This window comes from Stegostoma tigrinum, chromosome 7 (assembly GCF_030684315.1).
Source record: "Stegostoma tigrinum isolate sSteTig4 chromosome 7, sSteTig4.hap1, whole genome shotgun sequence".
In the NCBI taxonomy this organism is placed as follows: Eukaryota; Metazoa; Chordata; class Chondrichthyes; order Orectolobiformes; family Stegostomatidae; genus Stegostoma; species Stegostoma tigrinum.
The window spans coordinates 45,277,765-45,304,953 of NC_081360.1; the positions used below are offsets into that span (position 1 = coordinate 45,277,765).

The 27,189-nt window shown below is 39.8% G+C and overlaps 1 protein-coding gene across 1 annotated transcript in view; it reads right to left on the reverse strand.

Moving 5' to 3' along the window:
- The window catches only part of agps (alkylglycerone phosphate synthase), a 130,049-nt gene that overhangs the window by 42,298 nt on the left and 60,562 nt on the right, over positions 1-27,189 (reverse strand). Inside the window, exons 8-12 of the mRNA XM_048534268.2 lie at positions 21,595-21,675; positions 12,921-13,046; positions 11,566-11,674; positions 5,493-5,620; positions 2,966-3,017 (exon numbers count right to left, since the gene is read on the reverse strand). Of these exons, the coding sequence (XP_048390225.1) occupies positions 2,966-3,017; positions 5,493-5,620; positions 11,566-11,674; positions 12,921-13,046; positions 21,595-21,675 (496 nt within the window). The remainder of the gene's footprint in view (positions 1-2,965; positions 3,018-5,492; positions 5,621-11,565; positions 11,675-12,920; positions 13,047-21,594; positions 21,676-27,189) is intronic.

Consider the following 27,189-nt stretch of genomic DNA (forward strand, 5'->3'; position numbering starts at 1 on the left):
GCTCAAACCTTTTGAGCTATCTCATTCTTTGACTGTAATGAGGATTGACGAAACACTTTTCGGGACTAAACGCAACTTTAGACACATTGATGAGTTTGCATGACTATACATAGAGTAAGAAATGATCTGATCATAGTCGCCATCCCCATCCCCACCCCCACCCCATTGTTTGGCAAATTGGTATCCTCTGGACCAACGGGCTACCTTGCTTATAAGCTAAAACAAAATACTTGTTGCCTGGTATATGAACAAATTAATTGCTGAGTTATACACGTGCTATGATCTCAGTTCACTTCCTCATTATAAACTATCTAAGACATATATGAAAATGCTGTCCCTTCACACTTCATCTGAGCTATGACTTGTTGTACATGAACCAAATGGTTTGGTGAATTCCCTTTAAGTTGCATGGCCACGTTTTGAGAGTCCGTGCACAACAATCAGCATTCACTGACCAGCACTGACTTCTGGTTTCACAAGGTGCTCCTATACACAGACCTTTGAGGTCCATACAGAAGCAAAACAATTAGGGTGAACATACTACAACTAATTTTGAGCATGTTTGCCACAGATGGAGATGTTGTTGCCATGGCATTCTTCTTGAGGCCCAGCCCTCGCAAACATTGTTGTTGGGTCACATAAGAAACATGCATTCCGTGGAATCACCCTTGCATATTTCTAACATGTAGATGACACACTTGTTATTTTTGAATCTGTATCTGCATGTAAGAAGTTCCTTACAAATTTTAATGTACTTCAGCCGTGCTCAAATTAACAAGGTTGCAGTCAAAGGAGCTCTCTTTCCTTCATGACCTAGTTGAGAAATCAGCAGGTGTTCTCTACTAATGTCCACTTTTTTTTTTCCTTTATTCATTCACAGGAATGAGGACATTGCTGGCTAGGCAGCATTTATTATCCATCCCTAATTGCCCAAAGGGCAGCTAAGGCACAACCACATTAAAATGGGTCTGGATTCACACATACGCCAGACCAGGTAAGGATGGCAGTTTCCTTCCCTAAAGGACATTAGTGAACCATATCGGTTTTTCCAACAATCTACAATGGATTCACGATCATGGTTAGATTCTTAATTCCAGATATTTTTATTGAATTCAAATTCCACCACCTGCCGTGGCAGGATTCGAGCCTGGATCTCTGGGTTAATAGTCGAGCAATAAATACCACTAGGCAATCGCCTCCCCATTAAAAATCCCCACTGCAAATCTATCTCCACCTGTTCAGTCTACTTACTGGGTTTCCTTCAGGTCCATATGCTTTAAGATTGAGCCGAGTAGCAAACTCAAGTAGGGCCTGGGCTATTTGTTCTCAACTGACACTGAAAAGCCACTCTGCAGGATATTGATGAGTGATTAGATGACTTCGCAGGTCTAAGTTTTATTTATCATCCTGAAAAACACCTGCACCTCTGATTATCCTGGAAGGGTAAGGTGTGTTGAAAATCTGAGCAACAGGTAAAGCGAACCAACTGACTCTAGTTAGTTGTTTTACATTGTTACCATGCAGTCAAGACAAATTGTGTTCACCACTAACTGATGGTGTAATCAAGCCAAAAAAGCACATTTTGCCGATCACACAAATAAGAATTGTGGTACGTGAATTTTAGTGCCAGTCCAATGCCAGGTATGCTAACCATACATCTCAAAGACTAGCAGATCACATCAAACAGCATATCACTTGAGCTGTTCACAAGAAGCAAGATCCTGACCATACACAAGCAACATGTGCTTGTAAAACTCAAACTTAACAACATCTGCTGAATAATCCCAAGTGCACAAAGAACTGCAAAGGCAAATCAACTTTGTATCATGTTAGGCTTGCAATGTTGCGCACAATAGAAGCTACATATAATAATGCACAGGGCCCTGTTCTCTGCATAGAAAGAGCTTGTACACATGCTGTACCTATTTCAATTTAAAGTAGGTCAAAAATCACACGACACCAGGTTATAGTCCAGCAGGTTTATTCGAAGTCACAAGCTCCTTCTTCAGGTGTCAATGAGAGAGATGGCATCAGACACAGAATTTACAAACAAAAGATCAAAGGGCCATAGTACAGATATTCATATACTGAACAAACCTAAGATGGCTGTTAAATCTTGAATCAGTTAGAAAGGATTAATATGCATATCCCAGAATTCACTCACACACACACACACCTCTCGCCACCCCTCTTCCTCACATGCACACGCACACACACTCTCTCCCTTCTTCACACGCCCCACACACAAATCTATGGGGTGCATCTGTATTGGCAGATTTGAGATTGTAGATATATTCTAATTTGTTCAAAAAGCACACAATTTTTAAACAGTCAATGTAACATTTATGAATTCTTACCTTGGAAATAAAACCCGTCGGACTCCAAGTTGATACTCAGCCAGATTCTAAACAAGGCTTCAAATCTAAAATGCATTGTCTGAACTGAGACGTTATCTCTGGTATACTGTTAAAACCTTTAGTTATCACAGGGCAGTGACTTGAAAGAAATTCTAGGATTTGTATAGTAATCTTTTCTAACTGATTAAAATTAAACAGCCATTTGAGGCTTGTTCAACTCCATTTTGTGGCAAATTAGAGCAGGTCACAGCCATTCTCTGTTTTGCTTTTAAACGGAAATGCCTGGACCAATTAGGGTCCACTTGCCTAGTTTAATATTTAAATTTACTGTCAGTCATTATGAACTGCTACAATTTCCATAGCAGCACTTCCCCTGATCTACATCTGCCAACCAATCAGCACTCTTCTCATATGGTTTAAATATAATTTGTCCTTTATTTGAAAACTGTCCTGATGAGTGCAAGGCAAAAGCATTTGACAAGACAGTACTAGATTCTCACTATTACATCCTCAGCTATTATAAGTCCGAAGAGAAACTAAACAACAAACTTCCAAATAAACATACATCATTGAAAATAAAGCATCTTTTAGAATTAATATTGGCTTACCAAATTGGAACTGTGTGTTATCCATTAGACGGATTGATGCAGGAGCACATCTCTACGGTGATTAAAATATAAAATAAATTACACATTAGATACCAAAAGCAAAATAAATTCGAAATAGTTTTGAGGGGGAAAGTATTTATTTGTGTCAAGTTTGCCACAATAGCTTATTATACTCTTCTTAAAAACACAAACTTCACTTTGAACTCTGTAAATAATTCCTAAAAGTCTTCTTAGTTGAAATCTAGCTTGGTTTGATACTGGTAGCAGAGTTCCGAATTTGGTGACAGTATTGGGAAGTTACAGAAGCCCCAGAGCAAAGGATCAGTTAACTTTGGAGATGAGAGAAGCACAGACCAAAGTTTCAGCAGCAGATGGATGGACTTGTAGGAACAACCAGAGTGACTAAATTGGCCATATACAAACATAACCACAGAATGATGACAAACGAGGAGACCATTTTGGCCCATTGTGTGTGTTTGTATCCCGTAAACACGACTCAGCCTATCCTCTGACATCATACCCCAACTCTGCAAAACTTCTCTTCCAATAATTATCCAATTTTCTTTTTAAAGCCACAATTAAATTCACCTCCACCATACTCAGAACATCTATACGACACCATAAATCATTTGCTGCAAAAAACTTTTATTCATGGTCCTTTTGGTCCTTTTATCAACCACCTTGCAACTATACCCAGTGGGTAACGACACATCTGCTATATACTCTGCCAAAGCCAAATATTGTTTTCAGCATCTTTATCATATCGTCTCTCTACTTTCTCCTCTCTAAAGAGCTACTGACACAATTTTTAGTTTTTCATTCCTTGAGGCATTCTCAACTACATTCTACGCCCTCTCTAAAACTTTCACTTTCTCTCCTAAAATGTGCAGCCTAGAAATGGACATAATCCTCCAAACGAAGCCAAAACAGTGAAGGATAAGTTCACGAGAACATCTGGCTTCAGTACTTCTGCCTCTACTTAAAAACCTCAGGGCTTCATATTTTTCTTGTTCCCTGAACTTGCCTTGTCACTCTTAATGATGTGCATAGACCCTGAGATGCCTCTGTATCGGCACCCTTTCAGAAGTTATTTTGTGCTGTTTGTCATTCTTCTTCCTACCAAATGAATCAAATTAGAACTCTCTGCCTTGAAATTTAGTCTATCACAGCATACATCTCTCCAGCATTTCTAATTGCATTGCCCAGTATAATAAGATTACTCTTGTTTGGTTCCACTCTCAATTATGTAGCCATTAGCAATTACAGGAATGATTTCTCTTTGCCCCAGGACCTCAGTGAAACATCAGTTATATCTCTTCCTTACCACAGCTCTTTGGCAATAGCACCTGCAGAACTGGAGTCCACATTCAAAAGTATACTAGTGACTCATAATGCAATCTTTCCACAACATTCCTTGATTTTTCCATTACCTTTCCAATGTTAAGCTAGTTGACCAATATTTACACTTTAAATATTCACAATTTTCCACAGGTCAATAACTGAAAGGCTGAAACCAAACCTACGGCATACATCATAAACTTCAAAATTTAGATCCTATCAGGTTCCACTCACCCAACACGAGTCCTGTTATCCCACATTTCCTCTGTATCTCAAGTTTAAGGTAGTCGCCGTCATCTTCAAATCATTAATGCCTCAGCTTCACCCTGTACCATGAATTTGTAACCCTGCACAAGCCTCCATTCCTCCAATTCTAGTCTAAGTCAAGTTATTGCAATGAAAAATGCAGGTGGGCATGCCAGGAGCAGCACTAGCCCTACTAAAAATTAGGTGTTAGCCTGGTGAATCTACAATACAAGTCCACCTGCTGCTACAAACAGTATGAAGTGCAAGTGCTTGACACAGCCAAGCAATTCCACAACCAACAGTTCAGATCTAGCACTTACCCCTAACTCTACCAATAAAATGCTTTGGGATTTATATGACAAAAGAGCAATGTAAAGGCAATGTATTGCTAAAAAGAAGGAACATAACATCCAATTTCAGATTAACCTTGGCACGGTGAGGCATGGGAGACAGTACTGAATAAATACTTCCACAGGCACAGCAAAAATGCAACATAAATATGCATGAGTACCATTGTATAGCCTGCACAAAGGAATAAAGAAAAATTAATTTATGGGTGAGCATGACATCATCTTCTAAGCCTGATTTAATAACTACCTCCAAATGGGAGTTTGAATGCAACTAGACTATCTCCTGTTGTGGACAAGATTGTCTTCAACATAACAGTTAACCTTTACAGTTTCACAAACCATGAGACAATTCATGACATTGTCACATGGTACAGGTGGAAACATTATGCACTGGTTCCTCTCACAGCCACTGCGCATGTTAAACTAAGAATTTCTGCTTTTGGTTGCAAAATAGCATGATTTCTAATCCCCGAAAACTGAACTGCATTGCAGCTGCCAAATAATCAGCTATTTGGTGCGGACACAAACATAACTTGTGTGTTATGAAAGCCATTCAAGAGCCATAAATGCAAGAATGAAGTGACTATAATTACCTGCCGTGCTACCTCTCGTAAACAGGCTACACCACGCTCAAAGTCCGGAAACACTATTGAGCCATATTTCTGATATTCGGGCAAGGACCTGATCTTTATTGTGACCTCCGTGACTACACCGAGGGTTCCTGAAATGACAGAAAACAAACCGAAAAAGTTGAAAATAGACTGGAATTGCAATTTTTCAGCTGTTAAAAGAACATCATCCTTCAAATCAGTCAGCTGTAAAATAAATGTACTGTTCCTTTTTCTGGTTTAACTCTTACAGGATGTAAAATATCCCTGTATATAATTCGTTAACTGATTCAGAATACTTGAGCGTTTTGTCTATTAAAACAGATAATTTTAAAATAATTGATATACATTCATGAGCATAAAATTAATAGAATTAAACATAGATCATAGAACAATACAGCACAGTATAGGCCCTTCGGCCCTCGATGTTGTGCCGACCTGGCATACCGATCTCAAGCCCATCTAACCTAAACTATTCCATGTACGTCCATATGATGACCTAAATGTACCTAAAGTTGGGGGATCTACTACCGTTGCAGGCAAAGCATTCCATTCCCTTACTACTCTGAGTAAAGAAACTACCTCTGGCATCTGTCCTATATCTTTCACCCCTCAATTCAAAGCTATGCCCCCTCATGCTTGCCGTCACCATCCTAGGAAAAATGCTCTCCCTATCCACCCTATCTAACCCTCTGATTATTTTATATGTTTCAATTAAGTCACCTCTCAACCTTCTTCTCTCTAATGAAAACAGCCTCAAGTCCCTCAGCCTTTCCTCCTAAGACCTTCCCTCCATACCAGGCAACATCCTAATAAATCTCCTCTGCACCCTTTCCAAAGCTTCCACATCCTTCTTATAATGCGGTGACCAGAACTGTACACAATACTCCAAGTGCGGCCACACCAGAGTTTTGTACAGCTTCACCATAACCTCTTGGTTCCGGAACTCGATCCCTCTATTAATAAAAGCTAAAACACTGCATGCCTTCTTAACAACCCTGTCAACCTGGTTGGTAACTTTCAAGGATCTGTGTACATGGACACCGAGATCTCTCTGCTCATCTACACTGCTAAGAATCTTACCATTAGCCCTGTACTTTGCCTTCTGGTTACTCCTACCAAAGTGCATCATCTCACACTGGTCTGCATTAAACTCCATTTGCCACCTCTCAGCCCAGCTCTGCAGCTTATCTATGTCTCTCTGCAACCTACAGCATCCTTCGTCACTGTCCACAACTCCACCAACCTTAGTGTCGTCTGCAAATTTACTAACCCATCCTTCTATGCCCTCATCCAGGTAATTTATAAAAATGACAAACAGTAGTGGACCCAACACCAACCCTTGCGGTACACTAGTAACTGGTGTCCAGGATGAACATTTCCCATCAACTACCACCCTCTGTCTTCTTTCAGCAAGCCAATTTCCGATCCAAACTGCTATATCTCCCACAATTCCATTCCTCCGCATTTTGCACAATAGCCTATTGTGGGGAACCTTATCGAACGCCTTGCTGAAATCCATATACACCACATCAACCGGTTTACTCTCATCTACCTGTTGGGTCACCTTCTCAAAGAACTCAATAAGGTTTGTGAGGCACGACCTTCCCTTCACAAAACCGTGCTGACTATCCCGAATCAATTTATTCTTTTCTAGATGATTATAAATCCTATCCCTTATAACCTTTTCCAACACTTTACCAACAACTGAGGTAAGGCTCACTGGTCTATAATTACCAGGGTTGTCTCTACTCCCCTTCTTGAACAGGGGAACCACATTTGCTATCCTCCAGTCATCTGGCACTATTCCTGTAGACTATGATGAGTTAAAGATCAATGCCAAAGGCTCGGCAATCTCCTCCCTGGCTTCCAAGAGGATCCGAGGATAAATCCCATCCAGCCCAGGGGACTTATCTATCTTCACACTCTGTAGGATTTCTAATACCTCTTCCTTGTGAACCTCAATCCCACCTAGTCTAGTAGCCTGTATCTCAGTATTCTCCTCGACAATATTGTCGTTTTCTAGAGTGAATACTGTTGAAAAATATTCATTTAGCACTTCCCCTATCTCCTCTGACTCCATACACAACTTACCACTACTATCCTTGATTGGGCCTAATCTTACTTTCGTCATTCTTTTATTCCTTAAATACCTATAGAAAGCCTTAGGGTTTACCCTGATCGTATCCGCCAACAACTTCTCATGTCTCCTCCTGGCTCTTCTGAGCTCTCTCTTTAGGTCTTTCCTGGCTACCTCGTAGCCCTGAAGTGCCCTGAGCCTTCACATCTCATCCTAACATAAGCCTTCTTCTTCCTCTTGACCAGAGATTCCACTTCCTTCGTAAACCATGGCTCCCGCACTCTACAGCTTCCTCCCTGCCTGACAGGTACATACTTATCTAGGACACACAGGAGCTTTTCCTTGAATAAGCTCCACATTTGTACTGTGCCCATCCCTTGCAGTTTCCTTCCCCATCCTATGCTCCCTAAATCTTGCCTAATCTCATCGTAATTGCTTTTCCCCCAGCTATAACTCTTGCCCAGTGGTATACACCTGTTCCTTTCCATCACTAAAGTAAACATAACATAATTGTGATCGCTATCACCAAAGTGCTCACCTACTTCCAAATCTAACCCCTGGCCAGGCTCATTACCCAGTACCAAATCTAATGTGGCTTTGTTGGCCTATCTACATACTGTGTCAGGAAGCCCTCCTGCACACACTGGACAAAAGCTGGCCCATCTATAGTACTCGAACTATAGTGTTCCCAGTCAATATTTGGAAAGTTGAAGTCCCCCATGACAACTACCCTGTCTCTCTCACTCCTATCGAGAATCATCTTTGCTATCCTTTCCACTACATCTCTGGAACTATTCGGAGGCCTATAGAAAACTCCCAACAGGGTGACCTTTCCTTTCCTGTTTCTAACCTCAGCCCATACTACCTCAGTTGACGAGTCCCCAAACATCCTTTCTGCAACTATAATACTGTCCTTGACCAACAATGCCACACCTCCACCCCTTTTACCATCTTCTCTGTTCTGACTGAAACATCTAACTCCCGGAACCCGCAACAACCATTCCTGTCCCTGCTCTATCCATGTCTCCAAAATGGCCACAACATGTTAGCATTTATTTTATGTGTATAATAAAACTAGTCTTTTGGAATAATTTAGTATTCAATGCTTATGGAAGTATTATGTCACAAAACAAGCATATTGTCTTCTACTGCACAATGCCATGCCAGAACCCTAACTGCGAAATTACAGATTCAAAAAGATGACAACTTTCCTGATTATATTTAAAAGAAAAACAAACAGATTTGAGTGAATAAAAAAGAAGACACATGGATGTGTTTGCATGGAAAACTGCACTGTCAGAACAGCTATGACACTGACAGAGAAAATGGCAGAATACAGTCCATACAGAAAATACAGTGCAAGAAAGAATAATGAGCATAACTAAAATTCCACTTCTGGTCAAGATGGCAGCACAGTACGGTGCCCCAAACAAAGCTTCTCCGCTCCTTCAGTATCCTTCTCCTCTCTCCTAACTTTGGTCTCTCGGCGACATCGTGGCTTTTGGCAGTGTCTTGGCTTGATGTGCAATTGGATCCTGCCCAGGTGTGCTCCTGAGGCACTGGGGGAGATTGGAGAGGCGGCAGGTTCAGCAGCAGCGATGTCAAAAACAGCAGAGTGAGATAAGTGGAGTCTGTTGAACTTTTAACTTATTCTTTTATTTTTGTGGTCTAAACTACGAAAGATATTGGATGTAAGCTACTACCTATTTCTTTATTTTTCTACTATCCTTTGAAGTAATGCTTAACATTTTAAACACTCTTTTCACTTACTACCTTGTACCTCGGTAGCTAAAATTGTGCCAAGTGCAGCAACATTGTACACTTGCCACTGTAATCCTGTACTTGAGTGGGTGTGACAAAATCTAAAACGATGGTCTTCTTGTAGATGATAACCCAAGATCAGAAATGGAGACAGAGATCAAGGAAGGACAGGTTAAGGAGAGAGATGGGTGGGGATTGGAAACAAAGTCAATAAAATGCTTCATTTCATGGTAAGAGAGCAAAAAAGCAATAACTATTATAGGCATCACCACTTTTAAAATACTGCATACAATTCTGGATGTCCTTTTCTCGGAGAGATGTTGTTAAATTTGAGAGGGTGCAGGCAAGATTTACAGGAATGATGCCAGGACTGGAGGGTTTGAGTTACAGGAAGATGATGAATAGGCTGGGGTTATTTTCGTTGGAGCTTTGGAGGCTGAGGGGCGACCCGATTGAAGTTTATTAAACCATGGATAGGATGAATAGCCCAGGTCCCCTCAGACACACCCTGTTGGGCAACAATGATGCACAGAGATTGCACGTCCATGTATACCCACAACGTTAACTGCTCCTTTCCTCCGGATGCAGCCTGGCTTACTTTTTCTTCCAGCCTCCTGTTTGTCTCCCATGGTGAAGAAGAAATGGTTAGGGCTAGAAAAATTTAAACACGAGTCAATGTTGGGTCTTGGAAGAGTCACGGATACAGGTAGGGAGAAAAAATACGAGTTGAGATAAAATAAGACACATTAATTGGGGCAGCAACAAGCGGAAGGCAGTCCTGTTTATACATTTTCAGCAGGAGGTAAAAGCAGCTCGTTCATGGTTGGAAAATTGAAAGGCTGAAAGCTATGGAGGAAAGGTGAAGGGATGGGTACCAGATATCATCATATACCGTCACTTTCTGAGACTACCACCTATTTGGAGCACACAGTCAATGTACAATGTTTGCTACTTACCTATTTCAAAAAGCAGATTAACATTAAAATTTTTAAGCAAAAAGCTACATCTCTTTTGCAACGTTAAAAAGATGAAAAACATTGAAATGTATCTGCATCAATTGGCCACATCGCGGTTCACAGTAGGTTGAACCAGAAGGTGGGTATTTTCAAGAAACTGAACTAAACCAGCTCTTCATTAAATAAGTGGCATCCTAAACTTGCACAGGACTGTAGTACTTAGGAGCAAACGTAAGTTTTTTCAACTTTGAAGCCTGTATTTCCACATTTCCTCAAAAATTAGTTCCACATTCTTTCAAATAAATTCTGTTTTGGCATTGCTGACTGGTTTTGGGTCAAATTAACATTGATATTCGTTTGACTGCAACACTTGTTCTCTGCAAAGCCACAAACTAAAAGTTGAAATCGTTGGCAGTAGATCAAGTAACCAAAACCAAAGTGAAGACGTTGGGCTACATTGTTAAAAACTTTTTTTGTGCAAAAGCATCCTCCTAATCTCTAGCGGTTACGTTTTTAACACAAATAGGCCCAACAAGCTAGTCCACTGCTTAGGCAGCTCAGGCCTCCTGCCACCTTAATTCATCTCACTCTGTCAACATATCCTTCTGTTCCTTCACCCAGACGTACTTATTTACAGAGTTATAGAGTCTCACAGCACAAAAACTGACTCTTCGGTCCAACTCATCCACACAAAACCAGGTTTCCCAAACTAAACTAGTCCCATTTGCCTGTGTTTGGCCCATATTCCTTCCTCTTCACGTACTTGACCAAATGTCTTTTATCTGTTGAACCTGTACCTTTCTACCTCTTCCACTGGCAGTTCATTCCACACATGAACCACACTGTGTAAAAAAAATATAGTTGCCCCTTTGATCCCTTTTAAACCTTTCCTCTGTCACGATTAAATCTATGCCCTCTAGCTTTGACTCCCCTATCCTAGGGAAAAGACCTTTGCTATTCATTTTATCTCAGCCCCTATGATTTTATAAATCTCTATAAGGTCATCTCTCAACGTCCCACAGTCCAGGCAAAAAAGTCCCAGCCTATCAATCTTCTTCTCCTAACTCAAAACCTCCAGTCCTGGTAGCATCCTCGTAAATCTTTTCTGCACCCTTTCCAATTTAATATCCTTCCTCTAACAGTATGATCAGAACTGTATACAATAATCTCAAAGCTGCCTCACCAACATTCTCTATTTAGTTTTTCCTGACTGTATTACAACTTAAAACTTAGACAAAATACGAAAAAACTGCAACGGTACCTTCAGATCCCATAATGAAGTGGTAAATGTCAGGGCCTGTGGACATTCTTGGACCTTGACAACTTTTTTCTACTATGCCTCTTGGCGTAACCATTTTTATGTACACGACCTGTTAAAACAATGAAAGTCTCAAATTATTTCCATTACCACATCTGTGAAAAAATACAATTTGCACATTTTACACAAGGATCATTGCTTGGACTCAGCAGAACAAATGCAAAAATCTAAGTGATTACACCAATTCATACCAATGGAAAGAAGGGAAGCTGAAAATTTGGCAAATGACCTACTGGCTATTGCATTGTCATAGTTAAAGCAACATGTAATTACATGCTCCTCTGCCTCCAGATAGTTCAAAAGTCTCAAGACTTGAAGATATCACTTTTGCTTGCAGAAGAACAGGTCCTGACACAGGCATGCATGTTAGTTCCTGCAAATCGATTACCTTAAATTGCTTGTTAGTTTGGCTATTAGCAGACTCAATTGGTCAGTAAGTACTGCCCAATTTCTGAAACATATTCACCAACTGATATTGTGTTGAGTTTTGCTAGCAAAGGTTGGTGAAGTATAGTTTGCATTTGTTGATTAAGAACTGTTGCTTATTTCATGGTCAACCAGAGGTGATTGTCAGGCTATTGTGGAGAAGTGGATAATCCCCATAAATCTCAGCCAGAAGACCTAGCTTCAAGTCCCACCTGCTCCAGAGCTATGTCGAACATCTCTAAATAGGTTGATGAGAAAATATCTCAACCACAGTCAGCTTGCCAAACAATCAGTATCCTTTTTCTCCTTTGTAATGAATTGTTTTGTTTGTTTAAAACTTGGCACTTGTGTGTTTGACCTCATGAGTGCAAGACAACACTTCAGCAATATGATACTCCTCTTATTAATATTGAAGTCTTGTGCTACAAAGTAACAATTCAGAATCAAGTTTCTTTTCAATTTGTTCACAAGGATATTTTAAAAAGATTTATTCAGCTTATTTTTTTGTTGCCAGACCTGTTCGATTTTTTCTTTAAGACAAAGCGTAGAGCTAATCAATTGAGATTTGGAGCCATCATTTAAAAACATCCGAAGATGGAAAAGCCATCACTCTCTGGAACTGGATTACTTTTCTGAACAAGAAATTGATCACTATTTTTTCATCATTACTGAGCCAAAATACTGCAACATGTTCTCTCATTGGCATTGCGTAGCATTAGCAGCATAAAGACTGAAGTGGTCTATGGACCCATCTTGGCAAATGGAGATGGGTAATAAATGCAGCTCCCAGGTAACTAATGAAATTTTTGAGGCTCTGCTGATTACATTTAATCCAAACAAATGCAAGTGCGTGCATGTTTTCAAATACTTACCAGATCTTCAATGTTACCATAGATATTTTTTTTCATGCCTGAAGCTCTTGTAGCAACCCAACCTCCAAGGCTGCTGAACTCCATTGAATCTGGTTCATGTCCAGTACAGTAGCCATGTTCACTAAGCTTCAACAAAAAAGAATTATCAGAATTTCAAAAATAAGACCAATGAAATGTATCTTTCAAGTTATGCTACCTAGAGACAATGTTAATACATGTAGTGATAAACATTATCTTCTTTATTGTTTCTATAAGCCAGAAGTCACAAAACACCAGGTAAGTGAAGATGGGTCTAGACCCGAAACATCAGCCTTCCTGCTCCTCTGATGCTGCGTGGCCTGTGTTCATCCAACTCTACACCTTGTTGTCTCAGGTAACAGTCCAACAGGTTAATCTGAAATCAAGCTTTTGGAGTGCTGCTCCTCCGTAAGGTGAAGAACTTCTCCATTCTTGTGATTTCAAATAAACCTGTTGGACCATAACCTGGTGTCATGTGACTTCTGGCTTTATCCACCCCAGTCCAACACCAGCATCTCCACGTCTTGCTTCAACAAGAGTACAGCAATAGAAATCTGTTGCAAATTAGCCAATCACAATTATTCAAATAAAAACCAAAAGAATTGCAGATGCTGGAAATCAGAAACAAAAGCAGACGTTGCTGGAGAAGCTCAGCAGGTCTGACAGCAGTGAACAGTTAATGATTTGGGTACAGTGACCCTTTCTCAGAGCAATTATTGAAATGCTTGTTTTCAAAAAAAAAGTCCTTCCAATGATTCTGTTATTTAGCATTCCAACCACGAAATATCCAGAATCTATCGTTGAATATTACACTAGAGTTTCATTACCAAGAAAATGACTGCTTTCTGAAACTGCTAGATTCAACTCAAGTCTGTAGATTATTGAAAAAGACACATTGTCAAGTTCTTTACTTTGAACGTCCATAACAAATGGACAATGCAAATGCTAAACTTCAAACAACTCAACTTATGTCAAGGGGAAAAAGGAGTGCTGATTTGTTGGCAACTTGACAGATTATCAGCATTGTTGCCATGGAAAAAAAAACAAGCAACTACAAGCCTCTTAGGCTTCTGGGTAATTCAGGAAGTGTGGAACGATTAAACATATTACTCTTATTTGCAGAAATCTGACCTTTGCTTATTAATGAATGTCATTTCCAGCAACTGCAAAAGAATCATTTTATGAACTTGACTGATTATCTTAAATTGGCTAGTGCAGAGTTACAGTAGATTTTTTTTGGTCCATGCAGACTCAATGGGTCAAATGGCTTCTTCTGTACTGTATGATTCTGTGGCTGTTCGTTGGAGTACTTAAGATGGTTCAACAAGTGCTGCCAAACCACAGAATCACGTTCACTGTAGATGATTCATTTTTCAGTTTGCAAGTGTGTTCTGGTTTAGTATGTTCTAAACTCTGCACGGACCTGAATAAATATTGTTCTTTGATTCCCTCAGCCAATCATTGGGATGTATGGCCTACATACCCAAAAATACACCAGCAGTGAAATTCAATGTTTAACATGTGGCTGGTACAGCATCTTCTTGGAATTGAGGCAGATTCCTCTCAGTGGTAGCAGCGTGGAACAGCTTACTTAACTGTTAGTGACATTTTTGAATTTGGTTGAAAGTATTAACTTCTCCACTTCTACCTCCCAAAAGCCTACCTTCCCTGGTCGAAACACATTTGGGATTCATATAACTCAAAAAGACTGGCCTCAACAGCAAACATAAATAGGGCTTTAGCCATTTGCTCACCAAGTGAGCTTGATGCAGACAGAATGTGCACTGAAAGTATCTCATGGGTCAGAGCGCGTTGCTAATCAGATCATTGTGCACTGCCTGTCATATGTACTCACAAATAGGCTAAAGCCCACTTCTTTCAAACCGGTGTGTCCAGTCTACCTCTCATTACCCTGAAAAGTGCATGTCAAAACAGTTCACTCTTTAAGCAAGCCATTTCACACTCCTATTATGCACTGTCAATACAAGTGTTATTTTCCACTAATGAGATGCTGCTTTCAATTCAATAAAAATGTGCTACCGACCAAACAAATTTTTTCATTATTTGACTTAATTAAGTGCCAGATACATAGGGTGTCCCTCAATAAGTGGGTGACCGAATTTAACATCTTATCATTCAGGCTGCTTGTAATAGACAACACACATCCCGTATTCAAATTAGTCCATCCTTGCCAAACTAAAAACATGTTAGATGTGATTTCACTATTAGGCAGGACTTGTGAACAATCCTGAATCCACCAATAACCTATTTAAGATAATCACTCAAATTTGTATCATGGCCCATTTATGCCTGCTGGAAACAATGTACATTTATATATAGGTGGCTGTTCTCTGCAAATAAAATGAATACACACATGCCTTGCATCTCCCAGAATTATCTGGGAACTTGGGAAGACTCTAGTTTCCCATTACTTCTCTTTGTAACACACTGGTCAATGAGTTCACTTGATAAAACATTCAGTACCTCCTTTCTCCTATAGGGTAAGTTAAGATTTTTTTTAAAACAACATTCTTTCATTTGCCCTGTTAAGTACAACAGCATCTTCAGTAACACATTTTTCAACAACACAAAAGTTTCACAAAGCAGCTATTTTCAATACAGAACTGACAGCTTTAAGGATTATGTAACTTCAGAAGTTCAATGATTTCCATTTTGGGATGCTTCATGTACTTGACCTTAAAACTCAATAATTAAAGGTAATGATTAGCACTTCATAGTCACCATGAAGTTATTGCCAATTGAAAACATTTACCCAGGATATTTGGGAACAAAAGCACTGTCAATAACAATGGTTCAATTGCCAGATAATTTAAGCTGATGAGTTCACCGTATGAATTATATACATGACATGTACAAACCCAGGTCTCTCACTTGGGAACATTTTTGAAATAGCCATAAACAAAGGTCTTTAAAAAAAATCTCAATCAGACAAAATTGGTCTTATCTATTTTGAACTGAATTTATAAATGAGTTATTTCGCATTGACCAAAATGAAGCCAGTGTTTTAAGCCTAAATAAAAGTAATTGTAAACGTACGGAGAGAGAGTTGGCTTAAGTACAAGAGGAACATCAGTTATAAAAAAATGACCGTAAACAAGCAGTGACATACACATTATTTAATAACTCTCAAAGATACATTCCATTAAGATAAAGGTCCAAAAATGGGTGCACCTTTCCAGCTAACTAAGGAAGTTAAAAATGTTACCAGATTGAGGGTAAAGATGTACAGTGCTGCAAAGATGACTGGTAGGTCACAAAACTGGGAAAATTTTAGAAATCAAAGAGCGATGAATAGAATATTAAACAGGAAGAAATTAGAGTGAGAGATACAACTAAGAAGAAACAAATACATGCAGTAAAAACAGCAGCTAAATCAACTGTTCATTCTTTTGAAGGTGAGCCAATGTAATTAATAATTGGAAACAAAGAAATGGTAAAATCATGGAATTTTTTTCTATGAGTCTTCATAATAGAAGGCAACTACAGCATACTTACATGGGAGGAAAATCAATTGGCAAAAGGTAGGAAGGAACTTAAAGCAATCACTATTTTGGCAGATGGAAGATAATGTGGGGAAGCATAAGATTATGCATTTTGGCGGGAAGAATACAGGAGCAGAGTATTAATTAATGGAGAAATTCTGCAGAAAGCCTCAAAACAGACAGCTTTGGGAATCCTCATCCATAAATCATAGTAAGTTAGAATCCAGATTCAGCAGTTTATACTAAAGAGAATGGAATGTGAAAGTAGGAGGATTTGCTAAAACTGTAAAAGACACGATGTGACAGCTGGAACAGTGATCAGTTTTGGGCCCCTTATCTGAAAAAAGAAATACAGGCACTGAAGGCAGCCCAAAGAAGGTTCACCAGGCCAATGTCAGGTACGGACGGGGTACCTAATGAGGCGCTGAGTTGGTCGGGCATGTGTTTGTTGGAATAAAGAATGACAGGCAAACTTATTGTAACATAAAAAATTCTTAGAGAACTGGGTGGGTTAGATGCCAAGAGGAAATAGTGGCCAAGTGGTATTATCACAGAACTATTAGTCCAGAGACTCCAGTAAATGTTCTGGAGACTTGAGTTTGAATTCTGCCAGAAGGCAGTAGAATTTGAGCTCAATAAAAATCTGGAACCAAGAGTCTAATGATGAACATGGTCAGACAAACCCATCTGATGTGCTAACATCCTTCAGGGCAGGAAAACTGGCATTCTTAGTGTGGCCTACACATGAGCCCAGATGCAGTGATGTGGTTGACTCTTAACTGCCCTCTGGGCAATTAGAATAGCCAATAATTACTAGCCTAGCTGGTATGAATGCATTTAAAAATGTGGAAAGGTTGTTCGTCTTTGCGGGACAGCCTAGGGCATAATCTTAGAATAAGAAGTTGATTTTGTTTTAAAACAGAGATAAAGAGGAATTTGTGAATCTGTGGAATTCTTCACCAGAATGCCAAGTCTGGATCAATAAATTTATTCAACACTGAGCATAATTTTTTAAAATCAAGGGTAATGGGAAAAGGTAGGAAAATGGAGTTGAGGATTATCAGATCAGCTACTTCTCATTGAATGGCACAGCAGGCTCAATTCTGCTCCCACACCTTAAGGTCTTGCTACCCCAAGAGAAAATGTATTGGGAAAATGAATAAGACTGATGGAGTGGCTGCAGAGATGGTGGATGCATTTGTTCTAATTATTTAAAAATTTCACTAGGTTCCAGCAAAATCCCAGTAGATTGAAAAACCCTTAACATTCCATCTGTACTCAAGAAATTAGGCAGACACAACAGGAGAATCATTAGCCAGCTAATATTCATTTATGTTGGGAAAATGTTTGTGTTCATTCTAATAGTGGCAGTAGGGAGACATTTGGAAAATTACAGAATCAGACAGTCAACATGTCTTTGTGAAACATATGATTTAAGATAAGTCAGCTATTCAGCCAAAGTCATAGCTGATATGTTTATTTTCTGACATCCACATTCCCCTCTAATAATCTTTGATTCCAGTGCCTAACAAAAATCCATCTACCTCCACCTTAAATATATTCAAAGCCCCTGCTCCACCACCTTCTGGAGACAGTGTTCTCAAGTCTCACTATCGATGAGGAATAAAATGTCCCTTACCTGTCCTAAAATGGTAACTCCTAGTTTCAAAACAATGTCCCTTATTTTAACACACCAACACACCCACATCCACTTTGCAAAGATCATTCAAGATCGTGTATATTAAAGCCCCTAAATGGAATTTCTGTAAAATATTAGTGTGCAATATAAATATGATGTCAGTGGAAAGGCATGGTGCTATATGTTCTCATTGGAAGAACTGGCAAAATTCCAGTGATTTAAATTAAAATTAATCATGCCAAGCTCTGAGGTTGTTACATTATCATCTCACTCCTAAATAAAAAAAAGAGTTATCAATGGGAAACAAAATGAAATTTACATTCAGAATATGATGGGCTTACATCATAGAGCTATAGCTTAATCAGTATTGTAGCAAGTTAGCATTCACTAAGCATCTATTTATAAATAACATCAGGTTCACATCACCATTTGCTGGAAATCCCTTAACAGCAAAAATACCAAAACAATGCATGCAAAAAGGTAATTATGCCAGATGTACACAGCTGTCCCATTTAAAGCTGTTTCAGCAATATTACATCACATAAAGATAGCTTAGCAATGCTTGCTCTGATCTGCAAAATCTCCCAAACTATGTACAGAAGAAATATTTAGAAGAAAATAGACCTTGAAATTATTTTGCACGTTACATTTTACAAACAAAATATAGATTTGGTACAGCAAGTGGAAAAAAATCATTTATGAACTGCCTACAGTAAAACCCCCGAAGAAATGATACATCTTGGAACCATCTGGCAGGAAAACGCTGGTCCTTTGTGGAACACATGAACATCTACTTGAAATGCAGCACATGCATTATGGCTCATCAACTGATCACTAATGTCTAATTTTCAGAATTTACTTTGTTGTTCCATCTGCTCAACACCTGAGTTTAATAACCTCAGAAACAAAAAGGAACACGAGCATTTTCACAAAGGCTGTTTAAAAATCTGTGTCTTGTCAATGCTTGAATTCTGAAAACATTTATACTAAGATTATAAGATTGTAAACACTAAGATTTACAGTTCACACAGTATTAAACACGAGCTGCACTATATATGAGTATTTATTTCCCATCAATGTATGCCTTAGAAAGATAATGTTGCATAGGACAAATCTTCAAGTGATGGGTAACCAATTGGTCTTGAACAGTTCAATAGTATAGCTTATCATCTCAAAATTAACGGGATGCCTAATCAAAACTCAAGCTCAAAATGCTTTGAGTCATTTTTTACCCAAATATTGTGCCACTTTTATTTAGTAAAATAAGAAACACAAATGTAATGTTGGAACTCAATCCATAATCAAATTGGAAACATTGTACAATGCAATCTCATAATACAAAGAACATTCAGATTTAATACAAGTACTTATTATTCACCTGAAGTTCATAATTTGCAATTTGGTTCAAGGACTACAGAATCTTTCATTTAGGGCTTTCCAAATTTAAATGCCGCAATTCAAGGTTTCAAAATTATAGAAAAGTTTGCTTAAATATAAGATGGCCATGATTTACAAATTTATCATACCTTTAACACAAAAAGTTGCCTCAAACATTAATGATACTTGACCCAGAGGAGATGCTGTAAGCCTATGAAATTTAATCAACTGAACTGAAATCAATTTAACTGTTGTACTTGAGTTTGACCACAGTGTGGTGCTACAACAATACAGCTTGGCAAGAATGGAGCAATCTTCCGAAAAGCAAATTCAATGTTCCGAACTAGAGCACAAAAAAAATCTGTTCTCATACTGCTTTCATGTTTGCCAATCCATGTCAGTTTAGAATATTGCTTCACTTTTTCCATCTCCTCTCTCCAGTATTCCAATGTCTTCCCTGGTTGCTGGATGCTGACAGCACCACGTGGCACTGCTGATTGCTTATCAAACCCACTAAATGACATATCATTGCCCGATTCATCGGATTTATACGTCACCCAGTTGCTAGTAGTTCTACCCCTAAATAGCCCTGTAGCAATCCAGAAAAGTAACATAGTTGGCAGTGTTCCTGCACGCATCTCATGTCAATAAGATAGTCAGCTATTTGTAAATAGTTTTACTTAATGAAGCCTGAAATTTAATTTACTAACTATTTAATTCATCATCCCACACTCCATTTAAAAAGTATCCAATCTTGAATTACCGTGAGTGCCATCTCAGGCCTTTGTTTGAAATGGCATGTCAGGGTCTTTACAAGTTAATATATGCACATCTTTATTTAGTTAAACTAATTAACTTCCCAAAGAATTTATTATACTTAGCTACACTAGTGCCAACCAATTTATTTCATGTGGTTTTGGCACCATTCTATATATAGATAGCTGTTTTAAATTCAGGAACTGCTTTTCTACATTTAATGCACTTTCAGTTGATTTTTGACTTCCTTACACTCTTGTGCTGGGGATCACTTAGCTCAGATAGCTGGATAGTGTTTGTGATGCAGAGTGATGTCTATTATCATAGGTTACCATGAAGGCCCTGGCTTCTCAATGTCACCCCTCACCTGAGGGGTGGTGATCTTCAGGTTAAACCATCACCAGTTGTCTCTCTCTCCTTCTCTCTCCATAGAGAAACTCTGTGGTCCTCTGGGACTATGGCACCTTTACACTTGCCCTGCTCATCCTATCAACCCTTGTACCCATCATACTCCTCGCCAATCTTAATTAACAAACTTCCTTCTTGTTCACTCAAGAAATCCAGGTTCCAGGTTAAATTGGTTCATTTTGAAAGATAAGTTCATTTAGGTCGGGGAGGTAGGTATTCTCAAGGAAAGGGATCAGTTTCTAATTTAACATTATCATGACCAAACACAAGTGAATGAAGGGGAACCACTTCATCCCTCTCATCAGTAAGCTTAATATCTATAACAAGTAGGGAAACATCTCATCCTTACTTCTTTTGCATTTGCCCATGCGCAGATTTTCAACTTTTCTGTTGCCTTCTCCACCTTTATGTTTTCTTTACTTCAAGCACCATCACGGTCTCTCAACCTACTCATTCTACCTTCTCTTGTCACTTCCTCATCTAGTACTCTAATCCCTGAGCTCACCATCCAAACATTTTCTACTGCATATTACCTCTATGTCAAGACACTTGGTTTTAAACCTCCATGTGCAGCAACATGTACATTAACATTCCATGGCTAAGTTGCAACATGAACATAAACATAAACATTCAAAATTCAACATTTACCTGCAGTTCCTCAATGAAGTGTAAATGATATTGCAATAGGGCTTTAAAAAAATGTGAAGACAAGGCAAGTAATATTGGTTGTCAAGCCTAACATAGTTAAATGGTCTGTAAAGTCAGTGAAGACATTAGGCAAAAATCATCTTCACAGAAACAACAATACACAAGCATTTTGTAATATTGCATCACATTTAATGAAAAGAAAATTTGAAAGCAATATACTTTTCACAAATTAGAACCCCTTTAGTTTGAACACAGAAAGCTAGCTTTATTAGTATCACTTTTCATTCCATAATTGCTGCCAAACATGGAACAAATTTTATCTTACCTGCCTTTCAAGATCTTGCCCAGTAATGCCAGACTCCACATGAGCTGTCAAGTTCTTTTCATCAATCCACAATATTCGATTCTATTTGTGTAAGAAATTTAAACAAAGTAATTACATCTACTTCGGTCCATTAAAAACTTCTCTTTACAAGTGCATCATCAATCAATACTTGCAATTAAGCTACATATGATACACAACATTTGACAGTCTTTTCTTAGTGGTCAAGGTTCTGTGCGTGCACAGTGACCTCCAATACCTTAAAAAATATTTTTTTTTAATCATTTGTAGCAATTCTAAGCAGACTTTTTTCAAAATCTTTTATTCATTCAAGGGCTGAGGATGTTGCTGGCTCAACCACCATTTATTGCCTGTCCTTAACTTTCCCCTCTGAACAGTTAAGAGCCAACCACATCACTATCCGCCTGGAGTCACACACAGGCCTGATCAATCAGGATAGCAGTTTCCATCCCTAAAAAGGCGATACTGAGCAAATCCCGGAGAGAATAGTCCATCTGGATGATTGGTGAACTGAGCAGCCCCTCAGTCCCTCCCCGCAATAACCACCAACCTCCGGATCCAACGTATCATCCTCCAAAACTTCCGCCATCTGTAATCCGACCCCACCAAAGCCATTTTTCCCTCCCCACCCTCGTCTGCTTTCTGGAGGGACCACTCTCACTGTGACTCTTTTGTCCGTTCCGCACTCCCCTCCAACCCCACCGCACCCGGCACTTTTTCCTGCAACCGCAGGAAGCACTACACCTGCCCCTACACCGCCTGCCTCAGCCCCATCCCAGGCCCCAAGACTTTGCACATCAAGCAGATGTTCACCTGCACATCTGTTAAATGTGGTATACTGCATCTACTGTTCCCATTGTGGGCTTCTCTACATCGGGGAAATCAAGCAGAGGCTTGGGGGCCGCTTTGCAGAACACCTACGCTCGTTTCGCACTAAAAAACTGCACAGTCACGAACCATTTCAACTCCCCCTCCAATTCCACAGACGACATGTCCATCCTGAGCCTCCTGCAGTGCCACAACGATGCCACCTGAAGGTTGCAGGAACAGCAACTCCTACTTCACTTGGGAACCCTGCAGCCCAATGGTATCAATGTGGACTTCACAAGCTTCAAAATCTCCCCTTCCCCCCCACTGCATCCCAAAACCAGCCCAGCTCATCCCCACCTCCCTAACCTGTCCTTCCTCCCACTTATCCCATCCTTCCACCTCAAACCCCACCCCCATCTCCTACCTACTAACCTCATTCTGCCCCCTTGACCTATCCATCCTCCCTGGACTGACCTATCTCCTCCCTAACTTCCCACCTGGCTCCAACCCCGCCTCTTTGACCGGTCTGTCTCCTCTGTCCATCTTCTATCCGCCTCCCCCCACCTCCCTATTTATTTCAGAACTCCCTTTCCCCTCTCCCATTTCTGAATAAAGGTCTGGACCCAAAACGTCAGTCTTCCTGCTCAGCTTGCTGTGTTCATCTAGCTCTAGACCTTGTTATCTCAGATTCTCCAGACCTACTATATTCCTACTATACCTGATCTATCTCCCTGGTAAATAAAAGTAAAACAATTGCTCTATTACCATCCATGGCATTATCTTGTCTATCCCATAACAGACTTATTGCTATTATAACCTTAACTTTTTGATGTTCATGTAAAATATTTTGACGTTTTGTTTACATTTTGCTTGATAATTTAGTTTCATAGTACCTTATTGCCTTTCTAGTTTTTTTAAAAAACTCAGAACATAAGAAAATAAGAACTAGGAGCAGGAGTAGGTCATTTGGCCCTTCAAGCCCGCTCCGCCATTTAATAAGATCATGGCTGATCTTTTCTTGGACTCAGATCCACTTACCCGCATTCTCACCATATCCCTTAATTCCTTTACTGTTCAAATAAAATCTACTTTAGCTTTATAAAAAAGGTTACTGAAGTAGCATCAACAACTTCACTGGACAAGGAATTCCACAGATTAACAGCTCTCTGAGTGAAGAAGTTCCTTCTCAATTCAGTCTTCAATCTGCTCCCTCTAATCTGGAGGCTATGCACTCTTGTCCTAGCTTCACCTGCGAATGGAAACATCCTCTCTACTTCTATCTTACCTATTCCCTTCATAATTTTATACGTTTCTCTAAGATTTCCCTGTCAATTTTCTGAATTCCAATGAATATAATCCCAATCTACTCAGTCTCTCCTCATAAGCCAAACCCCTCATCTCTGGAATCAACCTAGTGAACCTCCTCTGCCCCCATTCCAGTGCCAGCACATCCTTCCTCAAGAAAGGAGCCCAAAACTGCACAGAGTACTCCAGGTGTGGCATCACCAGCACAGCTGCAACATAGCCTCTTTGCTTTTAAACTCAAAAATCCCATTTGCCTTCCTAATTACTTGTTGAACCTGCAGATCAACCTTCTGTGATTCATGGATAAGGACACACAGGTCCCTGTGCATAGTAGCATGCTGCTACTTTTACCATTCAAGTAATAATCCCTTTTAATATTACTCCTACCAAAATGTATGACTTCACACTTATTTAGGTTGTCCTTCTATCTCATCATATTTCACTCTCTTATTTACGTACTTTTAAAATTTTTTGATGGAACACAGGCATCTCTGGTTGGGCCAGCAATTATTGCTTGTCTCTACCTACTCTTGGGAAGGTGGTGGTGAGTTGCCTTCTTGAACCTCTGCAGTCCATGTGGAGTAGGCAGACCTACAATGCCGTTAAAAGAAGAAATTCCAGAATACTGAACCAAAGACACTGAAGGAGCAGTGATACACTTTGAAGTTTGGCTCCTTCCTGTAGGGCATCTTGTGAATATACACAATACTGCTAGTCAGCAATGGAGAGAATGAATGTTTATGGACGTGATGCCAATCAAGTGGATCGCTATGTCCTGGATAGTGTCAACTTTCTTGAATATTGTTAGAGCTGCAAAATCCAGGCAAATAGGTATTACTCCATCTCACTCCTAACTTGTGCCTTGTTGATGATGGACAGGCTTTGGAAGTCAGGTGGCAAGTTACTTGCTACAATATTCCTAGCCTCTGACCTGCTCTTCTAGTCATGGTACTTGTATAGCTAGTCCAATCCAGTTTCTGGTCAATTATGATACCTGGGAGGTTGATTGAAAAATTCAATGATGGTAATGTCATTAAATGTCAAGGGGCAATGGTTCGGTTATGCACTGTTGGAGATGAAGCAGCTGAAGATGGTTGGACTCACGGTACTGTTCAGCCGAACTTCTGCTGAAATGTCCTGGAGTTGAGATGACTGACCACAACCACACCATTTTACTTTACAGAAGGTAAAGTGTTATGTCCCGAATAAATCTAGTCCCATTTGCCAGCTTTTGGCCCATATCCCTCTGAACCCTTCCGGTTGACATAACCATCCAGACGCCTTTTGTGTGTTATTATTGCACCTGCTTCCACTTCTTCCTCTGGCAGCTCATTCCATACACCCACTACCTTGTGTGAAAAAGTTAGGTCAAGTCCCCTTTAAATCTTTCTCCTCTCACCTTAAACCCAGGGAAAAGACCTTGGTTATTCATCCTACCCATGCCCCTCATGATTTTATAAACCTCTACAAGGTTACCCCTCAGCCTCCGATGCTCCAAGGAAAAAAACCCCAGCCTATTCAGCCTCTCTGTATAGCTCAAATCCTCCAATCCTGGCAACATCCTTGTAAACCTTTTCTGAGCCCTTTCAAGTTTCACAGCTTCCTCGTCTGGCAGATCTAACCAGTGGAATTTTTCCCTTGGGTCTCTAATTGACCAGCTTTGCTCGGGCTTGACACCAAATCAGTCAAATGTAACCTCAAATTCAAGGGCAGTCATTTTCACCTCACCATTGGAATGTAGCTCTTTTGCCTATGTTTAAACCAAGGCTGCAAAGAAGTCAGGAGCTGAGCGGCCCTGGCAGGATCCAATCCAAGAGTCACTGAACAGGTTTTTGCAAAGCAAATGCTATTTGATAACACCTTCCATCGCTTTGTAGATGAGGCAGTAGACTAATGGACAGTCATTGGCTATGTTCGGTTCTTCCTCCTTTTTGAGTACAGGGCATACCTGGACAATTTTCCACATCGTTGGGGAGATGCCAGTGTTGTGGTTGAACTGGAACAGTTCAGCTAGGAGTGCAAGCTCTGGAGCACAAGTCCTCACTCAATACTACTGTCAGGGCCCATGGCCTATGCAATATCCAGGGCCTCCAGTCATTTCTTGACATCATGTGGAGTGTAGTGAATTGGCAGAAGACTGTCATCTGTGATGTTGGGTCATTTTAGAACATAGAACATAGAACATAACAGCACAGTCCAGGCCCTTCGGCCCTCGATGTTGTGCCAACCTGTCATAACAATCTGAAGCCCATCTAATCTACACTATTCCATGTGCGTCCATATACTTGTCCAATGGTGACTTAAATGTACCTAAAGTTGGCGAATCTACTACCGTTGCAGGCAAAGCGTTCCATTCCCTTACTACTCTCTGAGTAAAGAAACTACCTCTGACATCTGTCCTATATCTTTCACCCCTCAATTTAAAGCTATGCCCCCTTGTGCTCGCCGTCACCATACTAGGAAAAAGGCTCTCCCCATCCAACCCTCTGATTATCTTATATGTCTCAATTAATTCACCTCTCAACCTTCTTCTCTCTAATGAAAACAGCCTCAAGTCCCTCAGCCTTTCCTCGTAAGACCTTCCCTCCATACCAGGCAACACCTAGTAAATCTCCTCTGCACCCTTTCCAAAGCTTCCACATCCTTCTTATAATTCTGAGTTAGATCACCAAAATAAAAAAGTGTATCTTGCTGGATGGCAGTCATGTCCAGCGAAGTTGGGCTTTGAAAGAGAGTTTACAGGCTATCATTTGGATTGTTTCTTCTGGCACTTGCGTGGCATTATAATCTAAAATTTTGTAAATCATTGCACTTCTTAGAAAATAAGTGTATTGCATTTTATTGAAAGCTCTTCAGTCACTGGATCTGACAAAGAGTTCAATTACATGGACAAGAGGTACACAAACAGTGCTGCCAGTCTGACTATTTTATTTGAAAAAAAACTTATCCATAAGTTACTCAAAAACTACCAAATTAACTTTTTGGAAACTCCGTAGCACAAAAACTTAGCTCATTTCACTTAAATCCAGGACCCAGATGATTTTCCACTGCACTGAAGAAGCAAACCATAATTACAGATTTCTAAAGGCACTGTGCTCACCCTTGCCTCCTTTAGACAGGGCAGGATATTAATAAAGTTGTGCGAACTTAGTGATCATCACAAGATAGAGCTGACTATCACAGAAACTGAAAATTAGCAGCCACGCACGTTTGTTGCGATCTACACATGGTCGAGGCAGATAACATCCAACAGTGTTCTCCAGCTTCATCAGTTTTCTATATTATTGATCTCAATATTCCTTACTGATCACTATTGTTCTGCAAGTACATAATTAGTGCAAACACAAACTGTTTATGTTGTGAAAAGTTTCACACAAATGGATACCCCGACCATAATCAGACACTGGTTCAAAATTTGCCAAAGTAACTTTACAAATCATGTGAAAATCATAAAGCATTTTG